Source organism: Cololabis saira, chromosome 3 (assembly GCF_033807715.1).
Source record: "Cololabis saira isolate AMF1-May2022 chromosome 3, fColSai1.1, whole genome shotgun sequence".
NCBI classification, from domain to species: Eukaryota; Metazoa; Chordata; class Actinopteri; order Beloniformes; family Belonidae; genus Cololabis; species Cololabis saira.
Window position 1 is genome coordinate 50911208 of NC_084589.1, and position 22231 is coordinate 50933438.

The 22231-nt window shown below is 41.0% G+C and overlaps 2 protein-coding genes across 2 annotated transcripts in view; both read right to left on the minus strand.

The window, feature by feature from the left end:
- Positions 1-7550, minus strand: nudt17 (nudix (nucleoside diphosphate linked moiety X)-type motif 17). Its single transcript, XM_061718090.1, has 8 exons — positions 7520-7550; positions 6105-6234; positions 5129-5263; positions 4083-4292; positions 2377-2469; positions 2173-2271; positions 1952-2076; positions 1-178 (listed from the first exon to the last, which is right to left on the minus strand). The coding sequence occupies exons 2-8, from the start codon at positions 6177-6179 to the stop codon at positions 1-3; spliced, it is 915 nt and encodes a 304-aa protein (XP_061574074.1). The 5' UTR covers positions 6180-6234; positions 7520-7550.
- Positions 7551-9533: 1983 nt separating this feature from the next.
- LOC133440773 (semaphorin-4A-like) overlaps positions 9534-22231 on the minus strand; it is a 63126-nt gene continuing 50428 nt past the window's right edge. The window contains exons 15-21 of the mRNA XM_061718091.1: positions 19660-19905; positions 18129-18230; positions 17822-17878; positions 13201-13380; positions 13070-13120; positions 11891-11965; positions 9534-9605 (exon numbers count right to left, since the gene is read on the minus strand). Of these exons, the coding sequence (XP_061574075.1) occupies positions 9534-9605; positions 11891-11965; positions 13070-13120; positions 13201-13380; positions 17822-17878; positions 18129-18230; positions 19660-19905 (783 nt within the window). The remainder of the gene's footprint in view (positions 9606-11890; positions 11966-13069; positions 13121-13200; positions 13381-17821; positions 17879-18128; positions 18231-19659; positions 19906-22231) is intronic.

A 22231-nucleotide genomic window follows, 5' to 3' on the forward strand; every position in this document is an offset into this window, starting at 1 on the left:
TCAGCCCTCGGTGGGACCAGCGTTTGGGTGGAGGCTCTGCAGCCACTTCTCCAGGGCGTAGATGGTACCGGTGCTGACCCGCTCCACGTCCGGACCGCTGGTCGGAGCCGGACTGGTGAAGACGGATCCAGAAAGAGAGGAGTTGCTCAGGGAGCCGTCGGGGGAGACCAGGGACATGCTGGGGAACAGGGGAGTTCAGTCAGCCTGGAGACCTCTAAATGACCTCTAAATGACCCTGAACGACCTCTAAACGACCTCTAAACGACCTCTAAACGACCTCTAAACGACCATGACCGACCCTGAACGACCTCTAAACGACCATGAACGACCATGAACGACCTCTAAACGACCTCTAAACGACCATGACCGACCCTGAACGACCTTTAAACGACCATGAACGACCTCTGAATGACCCTGAACGACCTTTAAACAACCATGAACGACCTCTAAACGACCCTGAACGACCTCTGAATGACCTTGAACGACCTCTGAACGACCTTGAACGACCCTGAACGACCCTGAACGACCATGAACGACCTCTAAACGACCTCTGTATGACCTCTAAACGACCTCTAAACGACCCTGAACAACCTCTAAACGACCATGACCGACCCTGAACGACCTTTAAACGACCATGAACGACCTCTAAACGACCTCTGAACAACCTCTAAACGACCCGGAATTCCCTCTGAACGACCCCTAAGACCCTGAACGACCTCTAAACGACCTCTGAACGACCTCTGAACGACCGTGACTCTCTTCTTCCGGCTCTCGACGAAGGCGGACGCTTTTTCTGCTCCTCTGGCACAATGGATTCCTACAAACACTGGAAACCGTTGTGTTTGGCGATTTGCCGAGGACGTTGAAGATGCCTTCATAATTGGATTTATGATAGCAGGATTCGACAGTCGTCTACAGCTGTTTTGGCTCTTTCAGAGCTGCCGGACGTGTCTGAGGGGATAAGCACGGCGACCAACACTCTGACTTTAACGTTGGGGGATCAAAGCCGTAAGCTGGATGCGATTCTTGAGCAGAATCGCAGGCTAGCGGCGGTCTTTGAGCTCATTGGTAAGATGGATAAGACCTTAGAGAAGTTGGAAGTTCGGCTTGGCGGGAATTGATCACAAATTCGTCTGATTGGAGTCGCCATTGATGAACCAGGGACTAAAGGCAGACGGAAAATTACTGAGTCTGTTTTGCAATATAATTGTTGATTCTATAATCTGGCCTTGACAGGGCAGTTTTGGCCGATCGCTCTGGTCACAATCTCCCTGGTGGAATGTAAACAAGGTGACTCTGCCCCCACTAGCCCTCCCCTCTCCCAGGAACATCTGTGGACCCGTTTTCAGAACTGTTCCGAGCTGCCTGATAACATCAAATAACCTCCTGATAACCTCCTCCTTGTCTAGAGACAACATCTGTTGTATTAGACGCTATATAAATAAAATTGAATTGAATTGAATCAAGGACATTGGCTGAGAGCAGCTCTGAGCGAAGTTCACGGACTTACCGCTACACACACACTTGCTGATAACCACCCCTCCCTCATCTCAACGCCTTCCTCGGCCCCCCCTCTTATCAGCCCCCCCCCCAACTCCCCCCGCCCCCCAACTCCCCCCACACATCCACATGCAAGTCTTGTGATGATGTCTGTTGCCCTGTGTGCTGAGGTGTTTTTTGCACCTTGATACTGTGTATTATACTCAGTGTGAAGATGCCCCCCCCCCCCCCCCCATCCCAGTGTTACCCTTGGAAAAACAGGCGCACAATACCATTGTGTCGCCGCCGGTGTATCCGAAGTCAAAAACAGTTTTCTAAGCTGACTTAATAAACTTGATTCTGATTCTGATTGACCTCTAAACGACCCAGAAAATACCTCTGAACGACCCTGAACGAGGTTGGAAAAGTGGATGGAGCCAAAGTTTATACATCCTTCAACCAACCAACATACCTGACGGTGTCCGGCACGTCCCCCGGGTCGTCCCCCCCGTCGGCGGCCGACACCACGGCTCTGGCCAGCCGGACGTCCATCCAGAGACACGCGCCGACCTCGGCGGGGGAGGGGCTTAGGGAGGCCTGTGGGGGAGGGGGGGGGGTGAGTGACAGCAGGGAGAACCAGCACCTACTTGGGGTTACCAGCACCTACGGGTGGGGGGGTGAGGGGGGGTTTACCTGCAGCTGCAGGTGGGTGAGCGGCGACCGCAGCAGCACGTAGACCACCACGTGGTGTCTGTGGGGGAGACCTCTGGACCGGAAGGCTGGAAACACCGACTGGAGACGAGAGGACGGGTCAACGTGGACCAGAACCACCAGAACCAGTAGTCCTGGTTTCAGGTCCACTAGTCCTGGTTTCATGTCCACTAAGGGGGGACTCACCTCCCAGAGTCCCAGGATGGTCGGAGCAGCTTCCTGTGGTTCCAGTCTGAGTCCGGTCTCCTCCTCCACCTCCCGGAGCCCCGCCTGCAGCAGCTGCACAGCAGGGGACCGTTAGTAAGAATAATAATAATAATAATAATAATAATAAACTTTATTTCTATAGCACCTTTCATACAAGAATTGCAACTCAAGGTGCTTCACAGTAGGAACATAGACATGTTAAGAACAATGAGAAATAGAGAAATAAACAATAGCAAATAAATAAAGATGATCATATAGAAACATTTAGGTTTATAGTTTATAGCAATGATATAATACAGAATTTTGTCAAACTTCTGTTCTAAATTCCTTTATAGAACAATTACTAGGATAGGATAAAAGCAATGTTGAATATAAAAAGGTAAAAATACTGCACTGAGTTGTAGGTCATACCAAGCACACTGTCCTATAGCAGCTCTAGTTTACAGTACAACCATCACCGTGTGGCTGCAGCAGGTGCAACGATATAGAATAAAAGCAATGTAGGAAATAAAAGGATAAAAGTATAAAAGTAATGCAGACAGTGAAAATCAATGATATAGAATAAAAGCAAAGTGGCAACTAAGGCGCGGTTAGTAGGGGTGTAACAATATATCGTGCCACGAAGTTTCGCGATACAAAAACGTCACGATACGTGTCGTGGAGGTGACAAACTGTATCGTGATATTGGGTTATTAATATTAATCCATTGTGTTGACTAGTAACGACCGCGCCTCGACCCGCGGACCAAAATCTTCCTCCGCTCAGAAGAAATTAGTCCCGTTTTGAGCTCTGAACTTTTACTTATGAAAGGCTGGTGTAGAATTAAGCCTTACCTTATTAAATTAAACCTTTTTGGGGTGGTGAGTAGGATAAACACGCGGGCAACTTCTGCTGAGTTCCAGTGTACTTTAATGTCCCTCAACAGTGTAGGATTTTAGAACATCAACACAGCACCTAGTGCCGTACTGTGGCGTATCACTCCGCCCAATCTAAAACAGACTAATCACTACAGATAAACTGACTAGTGTCATTATAGTCCCTGATTTACATCAGAATAGAAAGAATATATTTATAAAATAATGAACCCTGAATTACCAAAATAACCTTCTTAACAAAAATAAATCTCCTCTTACACTTATAAGGTGAGCATGAATCAATCTTTTTTATGATGTAAAATTGTATGTATTTATTTACTTTTATTTATTTATTTAATTTTAGTTGTTAAATTTCTGGAAAAGAAAAAAGTCAAATCCTACATGAGAGAAACTATTCAGTTTGTGGCTAAATATTTGTACTTGTATGAAACTGAAGATCATAATGTAAACCTGCCATTTACTTTTAGTTCAGTTTGTGGAAAATGGTTGGCCTGGCTTTCTCTTTAAAACTTAAACAGTTATAAAGCATTACAAACTGTAACAATAGGGCAAACGTACAGTATTGTTTTGTATTTTGTGTCTTTCAAATAAAAGACCATTTTTTCCAGTCATATGTTCCTCATTCAAGGTTGTTAAAAAATACTGCTATAATATCGTATCGTTATCGTGACCTCAATATCGTGTATCGTATCGTATCATGAGATTAGTGTAGCGTTACACCCCTAGCACCCTAGTTAGTCGCCCGGATAGCTCATGCTTAAACAGTTAGTCGTCCCGTTCGTCCCGCCGACCCCCCGCCGGAACACTCACCGTCTCCCCGGGCTCCACGTGTCCCCCCGGGGGGACCCAGACCCCGGGGAAGATCCGCAGGTCCCGGGCCCGGCGGGTCAGCAGCAGCCTCTGGCCGGCCGTCTGCAGCAGCACGGCCACGCCCACGTCCACGCCCCGGGCCCGGGTCTCCGGGGGGACGGCCGCCGCGTCCTCGGGGGACAGATGCTGGATGGGACAGGAGGCGGCTCTCTGGACAGAGAGAGAGGGACGTCAGGGGGGGGGACGCAGTGTTGGTTCAGCAGCCATTTTAGTTTAGTCTTTTGGATGAAAATGCTTATTAGTTCTAGTCACATTTTAGTCATTTCTATATGTGATAGTTTTAGTCTAGATTTAGTCGACGAAAACTCAAAAAAGTTTTAGTCTAGATTTAGTCGACGAAAACTCAAAAAGGTTTTAGTCCAGATTTAGTCAGCTTTAGTTAAAAAAAGAAAAGATAAAAAAAAGAAAGTATTTTCACCAATATTTACAACAATAATGGAATAGTGTTAGACTTACACACAACGGCAAATACTTTCTGATCTACTATAAGGATTAAAAAGGTCAAGAACAAAAACCGACTTTGGCAATTGTCTTTATTTCTTAAAATTGTGTTGCTGTGCAACTCGAAATATTTAATCACTTTTCTAAGCGAACGACGCGAACACAGTTCAAACAGCAGGTGTCCCTGCCCCTTTAATCTGATTGGTTTACGAGGGAATCGTCCCCCACGTGGGGTTTGCTCTTATGATTGGCTGAAACAAAGGAAGATATCTGATAAATTGCAGATCCTTCAGTGTTAAAAAAAACGTATTTGTGGATCGAGTCACGTCAGAGGAGTCTCAAAAGTCTCAAAAGTCACACACAAATGCAGCGCAGCTCACAGACAAAAAAACGTTTGTAAATCAGGTTATATTTGTGTGTGCATCAAAAATACATTCGTGTATCTTGTCCTACGCACGTGTGAATTGTTCTGTGCAATTGTGGATCGGCGTGCGCATTTGTAAATTATGAAACTGTTCTAGCCCCATAGTGGACGTGCTGAGCACCTTGAGAGGGACCCGGGGGCCCGCCGGTCCTCCGGGGGGCCCTGGGCCTCCGGACAGCAGGAAGCGGTTCTGGTCCAGGCAGCAGCTCACCTCCACCTCGTCCTCGCCGCCGTCGGCGAAGAGGCCCGTTACGCTCTGAGAGACGAGAGGAAGCAGAACCGTGTTCTAGTCCAGTCCTTCCTGCACTGTCTGCTTAACGTTCACCAAACACTTTCTTTATTTCATTCATTAAAAGAAAACAAAACAGTTCAATATGATTACAACAAATCTCTTTCCTTGAATGAAAGGGAACAGAAAGAAGACTAAGCTTATTTGATCTGTCCCTTTTTCCTAAGAAATCAAATTTTAATTAATGTTATAATAAAAAAACAAAAACAAATTACGCAATTTAAAAAAAAAAAAACTTTCCAATAAACGTAATATAAAAAAAAAACAAAAAACAAAACTACAACTAAGTTATAAAATAACACAAAATAGCTGTCGTCAAACACAGATAGTCGTATTCTTTTTTGATTCAAAGAAAACAAATATGACAACGGTGCTAAAAAGAGAGAGAGAAAAAAAAAGAAAACCCACCTAACTTAACAATTATATTTCTTCATCAAACTGACTTTTATCATTCTTTTAAATGTAATGTTTGATTTGCATTCTTTGTCTTCTGTGTCCAGATTGTTCCATAAACTGAAACCTTTTACACAAACACAACGTTCCATTAAATTTTGTCCTGAATATTGTTTTTTTTTTAAAAAGATCTCTGTTCCTTTTAAGTTATACTTATTTTCTCTATTTTCTGTATATTAATTGGCAAAATGTTCTTATGAACTTTCCACATAATTAGCAGAATTCTGTGTTCCACTAATTCAAGACATTTCAACAGTTTTAACTGAAGGAATCATGGATTTGAAGGATGACTATATTGTTTTCTACTAATTATTCTTATGGCTTTTTTTTGTAAAATGAAAGTAGCCGGACCGACCTGGACGAAGTGGGCCGGCTGCGGAGCCGCTCGGTCCCGGGACACGTAGACCAGGATCCTCCGGACTTTATCCATGACTCGTCCAGGATCCTCGTCCAGTATCCTCCTGCAGGTCACGTGACCACAGCTGCTGTAAACCAACAGGATAATTAAGGCTGAACGACAAATATCCATCCCATATTTATCGAGCCGATATCAGGAATTATGACGTCAAATCAATAAATCCGATAATATTTAAAAAAAGCTCCAATATCCGACAATAAAAGCTCCAGTAAAGATTGCAGTTTACTTCCATCTCTGTTGTCTCCAGGTGAAACTACAGGTGAATCTAAATTTTATAAAATGTATAAATATGAATATGTTATCGGTTACCGGTATCGGTCTTAAGAAGCAGGAAGTTATCGGTATCAGTAAAAAACATTACATACAGGACAGTCTCTGAAAATTAGAATATTTTGATATTCTTTATTTTCTGTAATGCAATTAAAAAAACAAAAATGTCATACATTCTGGATTAATTACAAATCAACTGAAATATTGCAAGCCTTTTATTATTTTAATATTGCTGATCATGGTTTACAGTTTAAGATTAAGATTCCCAGAATATTCTAATTTTTTGAGATAGGATATTTGAGTTTTCTTAAACTGTAAGCCACGATCAGCAATATTAAAATAATAAAAGGCTTGCAATATTTCAGTTGATTTGTAATGAATCCAGAATAGATGACTTTTTTTTTTTTTTTTTTTTTTTTTTTTTTTTTTTTTAAATTGCATTACAGAAAATAAAGAAATTTATTACAATATTCCTAATTTTATGAGACAGTCCTGTAAATATAAACGGTAATTGGTGCAAACTATAATAACTATACATTGTTTGAAATTGTTGATGTTATAAAATGTATGAATATGTATTGTTTTATTTATATTTAAATGTTAAACGGAAAGACTTTTTATTTTTTTCTTTATTTTCTGTTTTTCCTTTCTTTTTTTAGACGCTACCTCTTTAGGTTTGCTTTTATTTTTTTGTTGTAATGTTCTGTGTTTTATGTGTTGAAACTCCAGGAAGAAAAGCTGCAGTTTTGCTGTAGCTAATGGGAATAAATAAAACTATAAACTAAACTACAAACTCTTGTAACTTCAGTATAAACGTGACAATATTTACTTCAGTTGAATCAAACGAGTAAAATGAGAGAAAATCAAGAAAATAAGTCGTTTTGAAGAATATCTGAAGCTTTGAATGACAGTTTATAACATTTACTTGTGTTTAACTAGAAAAGACTTTAAGTCTGCAGACTCAGGTGAAGCTCAACGCCGCTAAAGCTTCATTTAAGAGGTATTTTAACACACATTCTGGTACTTGGTTCAGTAAAAGACATTTATATCCTCGTAACACTGAACAAACATGCAGAACTTACTGAAACACGAACCAGGCACTTCCGGGGGCGAGCCGGATCCACTTCCGGTAGGGCTTCACAATAAAAGCCCGTAGTCGATATTTTATTTCATTTCATTTATTTATTTAGCACAATTTAAAACCAAAAAACAGTGCATGGAGGGAACTTGTTCAGAGTTCCACTCCCATCAACAACTGTGATGAAGTAACAAAGATAATGTACAACAAATAAAAAAAAATTATAAATATAAACGTAAAAATATATATGTGTATATGTATATTATTTATAATTGCTCTGGTATATCATTTATTTATAATGCTCAGGTATATTTATATTTATAATGCCCAGGTATAATATTGCAATTAAGTGCTGTAATATTTTTATAATGTAATAACAGGTATAATTTCTTGATAAAGTAAAGCTTGCTGTTTTATTTTTTCTTATTTTTAATTTTAAGCAAAATTGAAATAGAAACAAGTGGTAGGACCTCATAAGTTTTTTACTTCCTCCTACTCCTTTTCGGCAATGAAGGTTTATTATTTCCCTTTGATTTTGTTTAATGACTGTTTATTTGTATTCTTTTTTTATTTTGTGTAATTGGTTTTTTTTCTGTATGCTCGAAATAAAGATTTCAATCAATCAATCAATCAATCAATCAATCAATAAGAGAGAACATGGATACAAGGTCTGGATTACATTAAAGATAAAGACATTGGAGGTTAAGACAGAATAAGATGTTTTTTTTAATAACTTTCTGAAGGAGCTAAAAGATAATGTTTCTTCAGCGACACATTCAAGTCATTCCAGAGTTTTGGATCTAAATGTTAATATTAAATTGATGAGCAGATGTTGGACAGAAGGGTAAATGAAGATTGCCACTAGTTGGATATGAATTAAAATCAGATGAAAAAGTAAAAAACTGCTGGAAAGTGACAGGAAGATCTTGTTTTCTATTGATAAACTTATGCACAAACAAGCATGAGTGAAAAACATGAAGTTTATGAAGGATAATAGTGAATATTTCATAAAAAGATGTGCAGATGGTTCTACCGGACTGAGAAATCGTTCTTAACAATCTTTTTTGGATTATCAGTAATTTGTTGGATAAGAGTTGGATAAATTGCAGAGCAGACGATATTGCAGTAATTCATATATGGAAATAGGAAACTAGAATAAAGTCAAGTGAGCAGAGCGATGGATCAAGGGACAAACCTTTTTCAGTTTACCAAGCATTTTCATTGATCTTTTGCAAACTTGATTAATATAATTTCAATTTAGACCTTCATCCAAAACACTCAGAAATTTTGTGTGTGATACTTGAAGGATTTCAGTTCCGTTAATTAAATATTATAAAATATTCGTTAGATTTATGATCAAATTGTTGATTAATGTTTGAAAAACCAACCGTGGTTTGATTTAATTATATATTTTCATCACATTAATTACATGTAAAAATGCTTTGGTGAGAAACTGACTTGTATTCAGCAATAAAACTACACAAAACTGTTGTTTTTAACCAAGTGAACTTTATTTTTAATCATACACACACATGCACACACACATAACCATATTTATAAATTTATATATAAATGTATATATCGAGATAGAAATGTGTGTATGACGCTCAAAACAATGAAAGCAGGTTATTGAAAACAATCCTGGGAAATGTGTCGTACCAATACGATGTTTGATGGAAATGAAAGTGTCCGACCTGCCGAGTGCTGAATGTTAACACTCCGCTAGACGGTGATGAAGGTTCGTTACTGTTGTGCTTCTTTATAAACATGATTAAAACACAGTAACGTCTGATACGGACCTTTAAATGCAACACAGAGACTAACTTTAGAGGAACTGCAAGTTATTCTGACTCTGTAGTGGATTCAGTCTGAAACTCAACATTCAGAGGATTCCACCTTAACTCCTGCATCGATTCTAAATTACCCAGAATGCAGTGAAGTTAACTTGTGGTTATTAAAGTGAAAATATCTGATGAAAGCAGCAGAAGAACCAAAGATGGGGATCCAGGTGATCAGGGTCAACCGGTGATCAGGTGATCAGGTGATCCAGGTGCAGAGGTCAGCAGCCTGCTGACATCATCAGCCTCCACCTGCAGGTCAAACATGGAGAGTTGCTGTTACCCTATGGCCCTTTTGCACTAGTCCTTACTCAGCCCGACTCGGCTCGTCACGCCTCTACCCGTTTTGTCCCCGTTTGTTTTTCCCCCCCCAGGGGAGAAGTGGGCAGGTTGGGGTGAAGCTGCTGTGACGTACTCGATTGCGCAACCGCTTTGTTCATGTCGGCGCTGATGAGAAATCAGCTGGAGCCGCGAGCGGCTGAGAGTAAAACAGCCCGTCTACATCCCTTTTTTAATTCTCTCCTCAGCACCAGGTTTATGAACATCTGCACCTCAGAGTTGGATCACCAAACAGACGTTTTGCGCTTCATAATAAAATCACAGCGAGCCGCGAGTCGCTCTCGCTCTGACTCCCGCTTCCTGATTCAAACGTCTGACGGCCCCCCGACCAATCAGTGGCACGGAGGGTGGTGACGTCAGAAATAGTCCCGGCTCAGCCCGGTTAGAACCTCGCCAGAATGGTTACCGAAAAAGTATCTGCTTGGCGCGGCTCTACCCGTCTCAGCCCCGAGTGCAAAAGCGCTAGACGGGGCCGTGGCGGGTAGAACCAAGCTGAGGCGGGACTAGTGGAAAAGGGCCAATATTCATGTCTCCTCCTCCTCCCATGGAGCTGCTGATACGTCAACGTCGCCGCCATATTGGATGTTCAAGACTGCGCTGTAAACTAATGCAAGTAAATGGACTTATTTTCATAAAGCACCTTTCTACAAAGAAATGTACGTTTTACGTCTCATTTATTCATTCACACACGCACTAAGATAGTTGGAAAACAGTTAGGCACCAAATATAATATATTTAATTTTCTCAGATGGTAAAAATAAGAACTTTATTGATCCCACATAGGAGTAATTCATGTTATATCAGCTATAGAGAACAAGGTAGTGCCGAAAAACTATATATATCCCCCTCACAAAAATAAGAAAAATACAGAAACAGATTTTCTCATCAACAAAACAAATTAAAAAAATTTCAAATACCAAAATAACATATTTGAACCATTTTTCAGACAATAAAATAAAAATGGCTCAAATATGTTATTTTGTTACTTGAAATGTAAAATATGTTTTGTTGATGAGAAAATATGTTTCTCTATTTTTCTTATTTTTGTGAGGGGGGATATATATATTGTATGTTATGGTTATTGTATGAAAGCGCGCTGCGAGAGGCGTTGGAGTCGTCCAGAACGTCAATTTGAAGTTGAAAAATATGAACTTTATGCAAATGAGCAGCAGCGCCGCCGAGGCAGCATCCAATCACAGACCGGGATTCCTGAAGCAAGAACCTCAATACAGATTGTACTTTCATTTACACACAAACGTTCACTCATTCACATGCGTACATGAGCAGAGCTGTCACTAACACACTTACTTTATCAGGAACTAATATATTCATCCAGAAAACTGACATTTTTGCTGATTTAACGGCCGTTTTTAACTGCACTAAAGGTTTCTAACTGAACTAAATGTTTTTACCTGAACTAAATGTTTTTACCTGAACTAAATGTTTCTACCTGAACTAAATGTTTTTACCTGAACTAAATGTTTTTAACTAAATGTTTTTACCTGAACTAAATGTTTCTACCTGAACTAAGTGTTTTTAACTAAATGTTTTTACCTGAACTAAATGTTTTTACCTAAACTAAATGTTTTTAACTAAATGTTTTTACCTGAACTAAATGTTTCTACCTGAACTAAGTGTTTTTAACTAAATGTTTTTACCTGAACTAAATGTTTTTACCTAAACTAAATGTTTTTAACTAAATGTTTTTACCTGAACTAAATGTTTTTACCTAAACTAAATGTTTTTAACTAAATGTTTTTACCTGAACTAAATGTTTCTACCTGAACTAAGTGTTTTTAACTAAATGTTTTTACCTGAACTAAATATTTTTAACTAAAGTTTTACCTGAACTGTTCATGTGAAACAGTAACTGATGGTTGAGGAGCTGGATGGTCTGAACGATTTTATTTGCTACATCGATCCAACGCAAAATAATTAAAACCGTGCTTATTAAATGAACTTCAGAAACTTCAGAAAGGAGTCAAGGGGCGGTGCTTCAGTCAGGGGGCGGTGCTTCAGTCAGGGGGCGGGGCTCCAGTCAGGGGGCGTGGCTCCAGTCAGGGGGCGGGGCTTCAGTCAGGGGGCGTGGCTCCAGTCAGGGGGCGGGGCCTCAGTCAGGGGGCGGGGCTTCAGTCAGGGGGCGGGGCTCCAGTCAGGGGGCGGGGCTTCAGTCAGGGGGCGGGGCTTCAGCGTCTCACCTGGACGGGTCGGTAGCGCCGGTAGCGCCGGATCACCTTCCCAGAGAAGACGCAGACGGCGGCGGCGACGGCGACCTGCAGGAGGAACAGGACGAGCAGGAGGCCCAGGATCCCGTACAGAACCACCTGGGAAAAAAGTAGAAATGTCGAGAAAAAAGTGGAAATGTCGAGAAAAAAGTTAAATGTCGAGAGAAAAAAGTAAAAATGTCGAGAAAAAAGTTAAATGTCGAGAGAAAAAAGTTAAATGTCGAGAGAAAAAAGTTAAATGTCGAGAGAAAAAAGTAAAAATGTCAAGAAAAAAGTAAAAATGTCGAGAAAAAAGTAAAAATGTCGAGAGAAAAAAGTAAAAATGTTGAGAAAAAAGTAAAAATGTCGAGAGAAAAAAGTAAAAATGTCAAGAGAAAAAAATAAAAATGACGAGAAAAAAGTAAAAATGTAGAGAGAAAAAAGTAAAAATGTCGAGAGAAAAAAGTAAAAATGTCGAGAAAAAAGTAAAAATGTCGTGAAAAAAATAAAAATGTAGAGAGAAAAAAGTTAAAATGTCGAGAGAAAAAAGTAAAAATGTTGAGAAAAAAGTGGAAATGTCGAGAAAAAAGTTGAAATGATAAGGAAGAAAAGTCAAAATGGCGAGAAAAAAGTCGAAATGTTGAGAAAAAAGTGGAAATGTCAAGAAAAAAGTGGAAATGACGAGAAAAAAGTGGAAATATCGAGAGAAAAAAGTAAAAATGTCGAGAGAAAAAAATAAAAATGTCGAGAGAAAAAAGTAAAAATGTCGAGAGAAAAAAGTAAAAATGACGAGAAAAAAGTTGAAATGATAAGGAAGAAAAGTCAAAATGGCGAGAAAAAAGTCGAAATGTTGAGAAAAAAGTGGAAATGTCAAGAAAAAAGTGGAAATGACGAGAAAAAAGTGGAAATATCGAGAGAAAAAAGTAAAAATGTCGAGAGAAAAAGGTAAAAATGTCGAGAGAAAAAAGTAAAAATGACGAGAAAAAAGTGGAAATGATAAGGAAGAAAAGTCAAAATGGCGAGAAAAAAGTGGAAATGTTGAGAAAAAAGTGGAAATGTTGAGAGAAAAAAGTAAAAATGTCGAGAGAAAAAAGTAAAAATGTCGAGAGAAAAAAGTAAAAATGTCGAGAAAAAAGTAAAAATGTTGAGAAAAAAGTGGAAATGTCCTGCGACCTGCAGGAGGAACAGGACCAGCAGGAGGCCCAGGATCCCGTACAGAACCACCTGGAAACCACAGAAGAAGAGGAGGAGGAACGGCCGCCGAGCATGCTGGGAGGGGTGTTACCGGAGGGGGCGGGGCTTACGTTCAGCGGCCCCAGCAGGCCCATGCAGAGCTTCGTCCACTTGTCTTCCTCCGGGTTGGGGGAGTGGGGCCCACACAACACCTGGGCGGCGGGGGCGGAGCCTAGCAGGCAGCACAGGTAGGCCACGCCCCCCAGGGCCACCAGCACGCTGGACACGTTGGAGAGCAGCGACGCCCACACCTGAGGAGGAGGAGGAGGATGAAGCTACAGTGTATATATATATATATATATATATATATATATATATATATATATATATATATATATATATATATATATAAATATATATATATATATATATATATATATATATATATATATAGCGTGATGTATGTATATATATCGCGATATATATACATATCTATACATATATCGCTATATATATATATATATATATATATATATATATATATATAGCGATAAATATATATATATATATATATCACGGTATATATATATATATATATATATATATATATATATATATATATATATATATATATATATATATATATATATATATATCACGGTATATATATATATATATATATATATATATATATATATATATATATATATATATATATATATATATATATATATATATAAATATATATATATATATATATATATATAGCGATAAATATATATATATATCACGGTATATATATATATATATATATATATATATATAGCGATAAATATATATATATATATATATATATATATATATATATATATATATATATATATATATAGCGATAAATATATATATATATATATATATATATATATATATATATATATATATATATAGCAAAATATATGGATATATCACGATATATATATATAGACATATGGCCATATATATGGATATATCGCGATATATATATAGATATATGGCAATATATAGATATATCGCGATATATCTATATATCTATATATATATATATATATATATATATCGTGATATATCCATATATTTTGCGATACTTTGCCAGCCGATTCAATATCAATATTCAAAATTTGAATATGGACTGTTATTTCTTTAAAGGTTTTTGTGGCGCTAGTGGCTTTATTGAGAAAGTAGATAGACAGGAAACGGGTAGAGGAGGCATTGGAGTATAGCGCAACAGGCCGGGACTCGAACCTGCGCTGCCCCCGTCAGTCACTTATCCTACTGACGTCACTTCGTACGTCAGTAGGAACTTCCTGCGTCAGTAGGAACTTCGTGCGTCAGTAGGAACTTTGTACGTCAGTAGGAACTTCGTACGTCAGTAGGAACTTCATGCGTCAGTAGGAACTTCGTACGTCAGTAGGAACTTCATACGTCAGTAGGAACTTCGTGCGGTCGTGCGTCAGTAGGAACTTCGTACGTCAGTAGGAACTTCGTACGTCAGTAGGAACTTCGTACGTCAGTAGGAACTTCGTACGTCAGTAGGAACTTCGTACGTCAGTAGGAACTTCGTACGTCAGTAGGAACTTCGTACGTCAGTAGGAACTTCGTACGTCAGTAGGAACTTCGTGCGGTCGTGCGTCAGTAGGAACTTCGTACGTCAGTAGGAACTTCGTACGTCAGTAGGAACTTCGTACGTCAGTAGGAACTTCGTACGTCAGTAGGAACTTCGTACGTCAGTAGGAACTTCGTGCGTCAGTAGGAACTTCGTACGTCAGTAGGAACTTCGTACATCAGTAGGAACTTCGTACGTCAGTAGGAACTTCATGCGTCAGTAGGAACTTCGTGCGTCAATAGGAACTTTGTACGTCAGTAGGAACTTCCTGCGTCAGTAGGAACTTCGTGCGTCAGTAGGAACTTTGTACGTCAGTAGGAACTTCGTGCGTCAGTAGGAACTTCGTACGTCAGTAGGAACTTCGTACGTCAGTAGGAACTTCCTGCGTCAGTAGGAACTTTGTACGTCAGTAGGAACTTCGTACGTCAGTAGGAACTTCATGCGTCAGTAGGAACTTCGTACGTCAGTAGGAACTTCATACGTCAGTAGGAACTTCGTGCGGTCGTGCGTCAGTAGGAACTTCGTACGTCAGTAGGAACTTCGTACGTCAGTAGGAACTTCGTACGTCAGTAGGAACTTCGTACGTCAGTAGGAACTTCGTACGTCAGTAGGAACTTCGTACGTCAGTAGGAACTTCGTACGTCAGTAGGAACTTCGTGCGGTCGTGCGTCAGTAGGAACTTCGTACGTCAGTAGGAACTTCGTACGTCAGTAGGAACTTCGTACGTCAGTAGGAACTTCGTACGTCAGTAGGAACTTCGTACGTCAGTAGGAACTTCGTGCGTCAGTAGGAACTTCGTACGTCAGTAGGAACTTCGTACATCAGTAGGAACTTCGTACGTCAGTAGGAACTTCATGCGTCAGTAGGAACTTCGTACGTCAGTAGGAACTTCGTACGTCAGTAGGAACTTCGTGCGTCAGTAGGAACTTCCTACGTCAGTAGGAACTTCGTGCGTCAGTAGGAACTTCGTACGTCAGTAGGAACTTCGTACGTCAGTAGGAACTTCGTGCGTCAGTAGGAACTTCCTACGTCAGTAGGAACTTCGTGCGTCAGTAGGAACTTCGTACGTCAGTAGGAACTTCGTACGTCAGTAGGAACTTCGTGCGTCAGTAGGAAGTTCCTACGTCAGTAGGAACTTCGTACGTCAGTAGGAACTTCGTACGTCAGTAGGAACTTCGTACGTCAGTAGGAACTTCGTACGTCAGTAGGAACTTCGTACGTCAGTAGGAACTTCGTACGTCAGTAGGAACTTCGTGCGTCAGTAGGAACTTCGTACGTCAGTAGGAACTTCGTACGTCAGTAGGAACTTCATGCGTCAGTAGGAACTTCGTACGTCAGTAGGAACTTCGTACGTCAGTAGGAACTTCATACGTCAGTAGGAACTTCATGCGTCAGTAGGAACTTCCTACGTCAGTAGGAACTTCGTGCGTCAGTAGGAACTTCGTGCGTCAGTAGGAACTTCGTACGTCAGTAGGAACTTCGTGCGTCAGTAGGAAGTTCCTACGTCAGTAGGAACTTCGTACGTCAGTAGGAACTTCGTACGTCAGTAGGAACTTCGTGCGTCAGTAGGAAGTTCCTACGTCAGTAGGAACTTCGTACGTCAGTAGGAACTTCGTGCGTCAGTAGGAAGTTCCTACGTCAGTAGGAACTTCGTACGTCAGTAGGAACTTCGTACGTCAGTAGGAACTTCGTGCGTCAGTAGGAACTTCGTACATCAGTAGGAACTTCGTACGTCAGTAGGAACTTCGTACGTCAGTAGGAACTTCGTACGTCAGTAGGAACTTCGTACGTCAGTAGGAACTTCGTACATCAGTAGGAACTTCGTACGTCAGTAGGAACTTCGTACGTCAGTAGGAACTTCGTACGTCAGTAGGAACTTCGTACATCAGTAGGAACTTCGTACGTCAGTAGGAACTTCGTACGTCAGTAGGAACTTCATACGTCAGTAGGAACTTTGTGCATCAGTAGGAACTTCGTACGTCAGTAGGAACTTCGTGCGTCAGTAGGAACTTTGTGCGTCAGTAGGAACTTTGTGCATCAGTAGGAACTTCGTACGTCAGTAGGAACTCCGTACGTCAGTAGGAACTTCGTATGTCAGTAGGAACTTTGTGCGTCAGTAGGAACTTTGTGCGTCAGTAGGAACTTCGTACGTCAGTAGGAACTTCGTACGTCAGTAGGAACTTCATACGTCAGTAGGAACTTCGTGCGTCAGTAGGAACTTCCTACGTCAGTAGGAACTTCGTGCGTCAGTAGGAACTTCGTACGTCAGTAGGAACTTCGTACGTCAGTAGGAACTTCGTGCGTCAGTAGGAAGTTCCTACGTCAGTAGGAACTTCGTACGTCAGTAGGAAGTTCCTACGTCAGTAGGAACTTCGTACGTCAGTAGGAACTTCGTACGTCAGTAGGAACTTCGTGCGTCAGTAGGAAGTTCTTACGTCAGTAGGAACTTCGTACGTCAGTAGGAACTTCGTGCGTCAGTAGGAAGTTCCTACGTCAGTAGGAACTTCGTACGTCAGTAGGAACTTCGTGCGTCAGTAGGAACTTCGTACATCAGTAGGAACTTCGTACGTCAGTAGGAACTTCGTACGTCAGTAGGAACTTCGTACGTCAGTAGGAACTTCGTACATCAGTAGGAACTTCGTACGTCAGTAGGAACTTCGTACGTCAGTAGGAACTTCGTACGTCAGTAGGAACTTCGTACATCAGTAGGAACTTCGTACGTCAGTAGGAACTTCGTACGTCAGTAGGAACTTCATACGTCAGTAGGAACTTTGTGCATCAGTAGGAACTTCGTACGTCAGTAGGAACTTCGTGCGTCAGTAGGAACTTTGTGCGTCAGTAGGAACTTTGTGCATCAGTAGGAACTTCGTACGTCAGTAGGAACTCCGTACGTCAGTAGGAACTTCGTATGTCAGTAGGAACTTTGTGCGTCAGTAGGAACTTTGTGCGTCAGTAGGAACTTTGTGCGTCAGTAGGAACTTCGTACGTCAGTAGGAACTTCGTACGTCAGTAGGAACTTCGTGCGGTCATACATAAGCAGGAACTTTTAGAGAAACAAAGACGTCTCAAGTCCAACTTAATCAATTTAACGTAAAAAACAACCAACTCACCAGAACCACTGAGGTCCGTCTGCCTGCAGCCACGGCCAGAGACCCGGAGACCAGGAACTGTAAGAAACCAGGAACTGTAAGAGACCAGGAACTGTAAGAAACCAGGAACTGTAAGAGACCAGGAACTGTTATAGACCAGGAACTGTAAGAAACCAGGAACTGTAAGAGACCAGGAACTGTGAGAGATCAGGAACTGTAAGAAACCAGGAACTGTAAGAAACCAGGAACTGTTATAGACCAGGAACTCTCACAGACCAGGAACTGTAACCCGAGCCTCAACAGAATAGGAACTGAAGGTTGTACGTACGGCGGCGGCCGAGGCCAGCGGGGCGTAGCGGATCAGCGCCGGCGAGTAGGCGGCGGTCAGGCTGAACAGAACTCCCAGCAGCCCCACGAAGACCTGGACCACCTGGAACCAGAGAACCGGGCCCAGGTTAGAGGTTCTGGAACCAGAGAACCGGGTTAGAGGTTCTAGTAGGGCTGAACGATTAATTGCATTTCCGATAATATCGCGATGTGATAAAACGAGATTTTCTAACCGCAAAGGCTGCGATTTGACCAGATCAAGTGATCTTGTCGGCAGGGAAAACAAGTCAACAGTGCCGCGTGTCCGCGTGTAACCTAAATCTACCACGGCCTCAGTGTTAGGGCTCGGCCAGGCGGGGCTTTATAAATATATGGGCTTTATAAATGTTTTCAATATATGAGCGCGGAGTCGGCGTGGCGAGGAGCTGCACGCGGCGACGAGCACGAGCCGGCGGACAGTGGAGTCACGCTGTGAAGGCTGAATTATGGTTCCACGTTAAATCGCCGCGTAACCTACGCCGTACGGTACGCCGTAGGTTACACGGCGACGCGCGCCGTATGGTGCGCGTCGCCGCGTAACCTACGGCGTAGGCCCTGCGTTGGTGTAACGCGGAACCATAAATCAGCCTTAAACCACCTGCAGCTCGTCAGCTCATCAGGAGGAGAAGTTAAAGGTTAAAGGTTAAAGAGGGGCTGCCAGTTGTTCATTGCTGGTTTGTTTTGTTAACTCTGAGCTTTGTTGGTTTGTTTGTTAGTTTGCTGGTGGGTTTTTTTCTCTCTGTGATTTTTGAGTTATTTGAATAGAATAGAATAGAATAGAATAGAATAGAATAGTAGACTTTATTGATCTCCCAGAGGAGAAATTCAGTCGTGCAGCAGCCAAAACACACACGCTTTATACAAAAAATGTAAAATAGAAATTACCATAAATAGTTAAATAATAAAAAACAGCAATATAAAAAGTAGAAAAAGACTATGTACAAGAGAGAAAAAAAGTAGTAAACACAAAATAAACGGATAATATTTAATAGATATTTACAAATATTTCCAAAAATACGTGAGGTGTGAAGAAGTTCTGAGTTTCCTGTGAGGAAGGTTTTTAATTCCCTGTGGGAGTTTTTCTGTGTTTTTCTATTAAACTACGCCTCGTTTTGGCTAAAGTTTAACCCGGTTTGGTGTCGTGTGATTGGGTTCAGAGAGAACGACCCATAACACTCGTGTACAGACGTGTGTAGACGTGTTAAATACAGACGTGTGTAGACGTGTTAAAGACGTAAAGACACACATTTGTTTTCTTTATTGTTGTAATCTGTGCTTTAAATAAATCTGACATTGCTTATTATAAAACAGACTGATTTATTGCTGTAGTTGAAAAATACATGAGAACAAGACCTTGAAAAAATAATCGCATATTAAATCGCAATCGCAATTATTGAGGAAAAAAATCACAATTAGATTATTTTCAAAAATGGTTCAGCCCTAGGTTCTGGTCCCGGTTAACGGTTCGGTTCCCGGGCTGACGGAGTTCTCACCCCCAGGGCCTGCGGTTCCCCCCGGAGGAAAATGGCCGCCTTCTTCTCCGTCCTGGTGGGAGTGGGCGGGGCCTTCAGGGGAGGGGGCGTGGCCTCGGGTGAAGGGGAGGCGGGGCTCTGCAGCGGAATGGAGGGGGAGGAGTCATCTCCGGGGATGAACTGCGTCACGATCGTGACTCCGCCCACTTTGGTGACGGAGGTAGTGGCGGTCGCCATGGCGACGGTGGAGACCCCGGCAGATGAATTCTGGGAAAATCACAAACCGGACGTAGAGGGAGAAAAACCACAACACTGATCTTTGTCAGGAAAACACAGAGCTGAGAAGTTATCACGAGTTTAGGGGGCGATTCTGTCGGTAGTTTAAAGGTCTTTGGGGTCATTTTTTACTTCTTATGTGTTTGACTTATTTATTTATTCATTATAACTAGTGGAGTTCTGATCGATCGGGACGATCACGACATTTTCAAAAAATCGGTATCGGCCAAAAACGTATGGGTACTATACTATAGTATAATATAGTAATATAGTATAGTATACTATATTATACTATAGTATAATATAGTATACTATACTATACTATAGTATACTATAATATAGTATAATATAATATAGTATACTATATTATACTATACTATACTATACTAGTATAATATAGTATAATATAGTATAGTATTCCTTCCTTCTTTTCTCCCTTCCTTCCTTCCTTCCTTCCTTCCTTCCTTCCTTCCTTCTTTTCTCCCTTCCTTCCTTCCTTCCTTCCTTCCTTCCTTCCTTCTTTTCTCCCTTCCTTCCTTCCTTCTTTTCTCCCTTCCTTCTTTTCTCCCTTCCTTCTTTTCTCCCTTCCTTCCTTCCTTCCTTCCTTCCTTCCTTCCTTCTTTTCTCCCTTCCTTCCTTCCTTCCTTCCTTCCTTCCTTCTTTTCTCCCTTCCTTCCTTCCTTCCTTCCTTCCTTCCTTCCTTCCTTCCTTCCTTCCTTCCTTCCTTCTTTTCTCCCTTCCTTCCTTCCTTCCTTCCTTCTTTTCTCCCTTCCTTCTTTTCTCCCTTCCTTCCTTCCTTCCTTCCTTCCTTCCTTCCTTCCTTCTTTTCTCCCTTCCTTCCTTCCTTCCTTCCTTCCTTCCTTCTTTTCTCCCTTCCTTCCTTCCTTCCTTCCTTCCTTCCTTCCTTCCTTCCTTCCTTCCTTCCTTCTTTTCTCCCTTCCTTCCTTCCTTCCTTCCTTCCTTCCTTCCTTCCTTCCTTCCTTCCTTCCTTCCTTCCTTCCTTCTTTTCTGACTTCCTTCCTTCCTTCCTTCTTTTCTCCCTTCCTTCCTTCCTTCCTTCTTTCCTTCCTTCCTTCCTTCCTTCCTTCCTTCCTTCCTTCCTTCCTTCCTTCCTTCCTTCCTTCCTTCCTTCCTTCCTTCCTTCCTTCCTTCCTTCCTTCCTTCCTTCCTTCCTTCCTTCCTTCCTTCCTTCCTTCCTTCCTTCCTTCCTTCCTTCCTTCCTTCCTTGACCCAAAGACAGCACAAAGGTTAAAATTGATAATATGGGGTGTTGAGTATTTGATCCTTCAAAATAAACTACCCATGACATTAATTGCATTACACGTTGTGAATATTATACCATTTAAATAAATAAATAAATTCTATGGCTTTATTTGATATTCATTCAGTCATTCTCCTTTATTTAACCAGGCAGGTCATTAAGAACATTCTTATTTACAATAACGGCCTGGCAAGAGACAAGGAAGTGGTTTAGGGAGTAAAACACAGTAAAATTGTATTTCTGCAAAGGTAGAAAACCTTAGGGAGCATTTTCTGGCAAAGCAGCAGAAATTGGCAGAACTGAAATTGGACAGTCCTGCTGGTTTTATTCAGTGCGTAAAAACAGGAAGTGTTTATGGAGAAAGACCATTTTAATTCCGCCAAATGTCCTTTAATATTAAATATTGTGCATTTTAACTAATCATCATAATTTAAATCATTCCTGTTTCTCGTATCAGACGCTGAAGTTGAAGAAGAAAAAAGCGCATTTCGAAAAACTACCTGTTTGACGCAGTTGTTGCGTATCTGAAAGTGTTTTTTTACCTATAATATATGTAATATTAGCAGTAATATAATAATTATTGTATATATTTATATTTACCTGGTGGTACTACAGAGGTTTTACCAGCTCCAGAACCGCCAGGTTTTCAGACTCGAACTCTGGACGAACCCTTTAGTATTTATTTATTGTGAGGTCCGTGTCATGGTGCCTTCAGGGACCATGTGAAAGCTCGTAAACCCGACAGACCTGCACATGTGCCTAACTTTCCCCCTCAGAATCAACAAAATGTTCAGTAACTCCTATAAAAAATATGTTAACAGCTTTAATGATCAACAAAGTGACATTTTCGTTAAATTCGTTAAATTAAATTATAATCAGAGCTCATCATAACCGCGTTTTCAGTCCAAAATCAAACAAGTAACGTTTATGTTTCGCAGCAGGGCACATTAAAACGTTTTTGAACAAAATCAAATTCATTTAATTGTTTCTGAATGCCAGAACCTTTACAGTAGATGTAATGAATCCACATTTATCCTATCGACGACCCCAGTGCGC

What these genes read in the sequence shown, in the direction of transcription:
- nudt17 (XM_061718090.1), bottom strand. Translation starts at nt 6,179, where the DNA reads ATGGATAAAGTCCGGAGGATCCTGGTCTACGTGTCCCGGGACCGAGCG. An exon ending in GCCCCCGGGTCCCTCTCAAG is followed by an intron (nt 4,293 to 5,128) that starts GTGCTCAGCACG and finishes CTCTCTGTCCAG; the next exon opens with AGAGCCGCCTCCTGTCCCAT. An exon ending in GACGTGCCGGACACCGTCAG is followed by an intron (nt 179 to 1,951) that starts GTATGTTGGTTG and finishes CCTGTTCCCCAG; the next exon opens with CATGTCCCTGGTCTCCCCCG.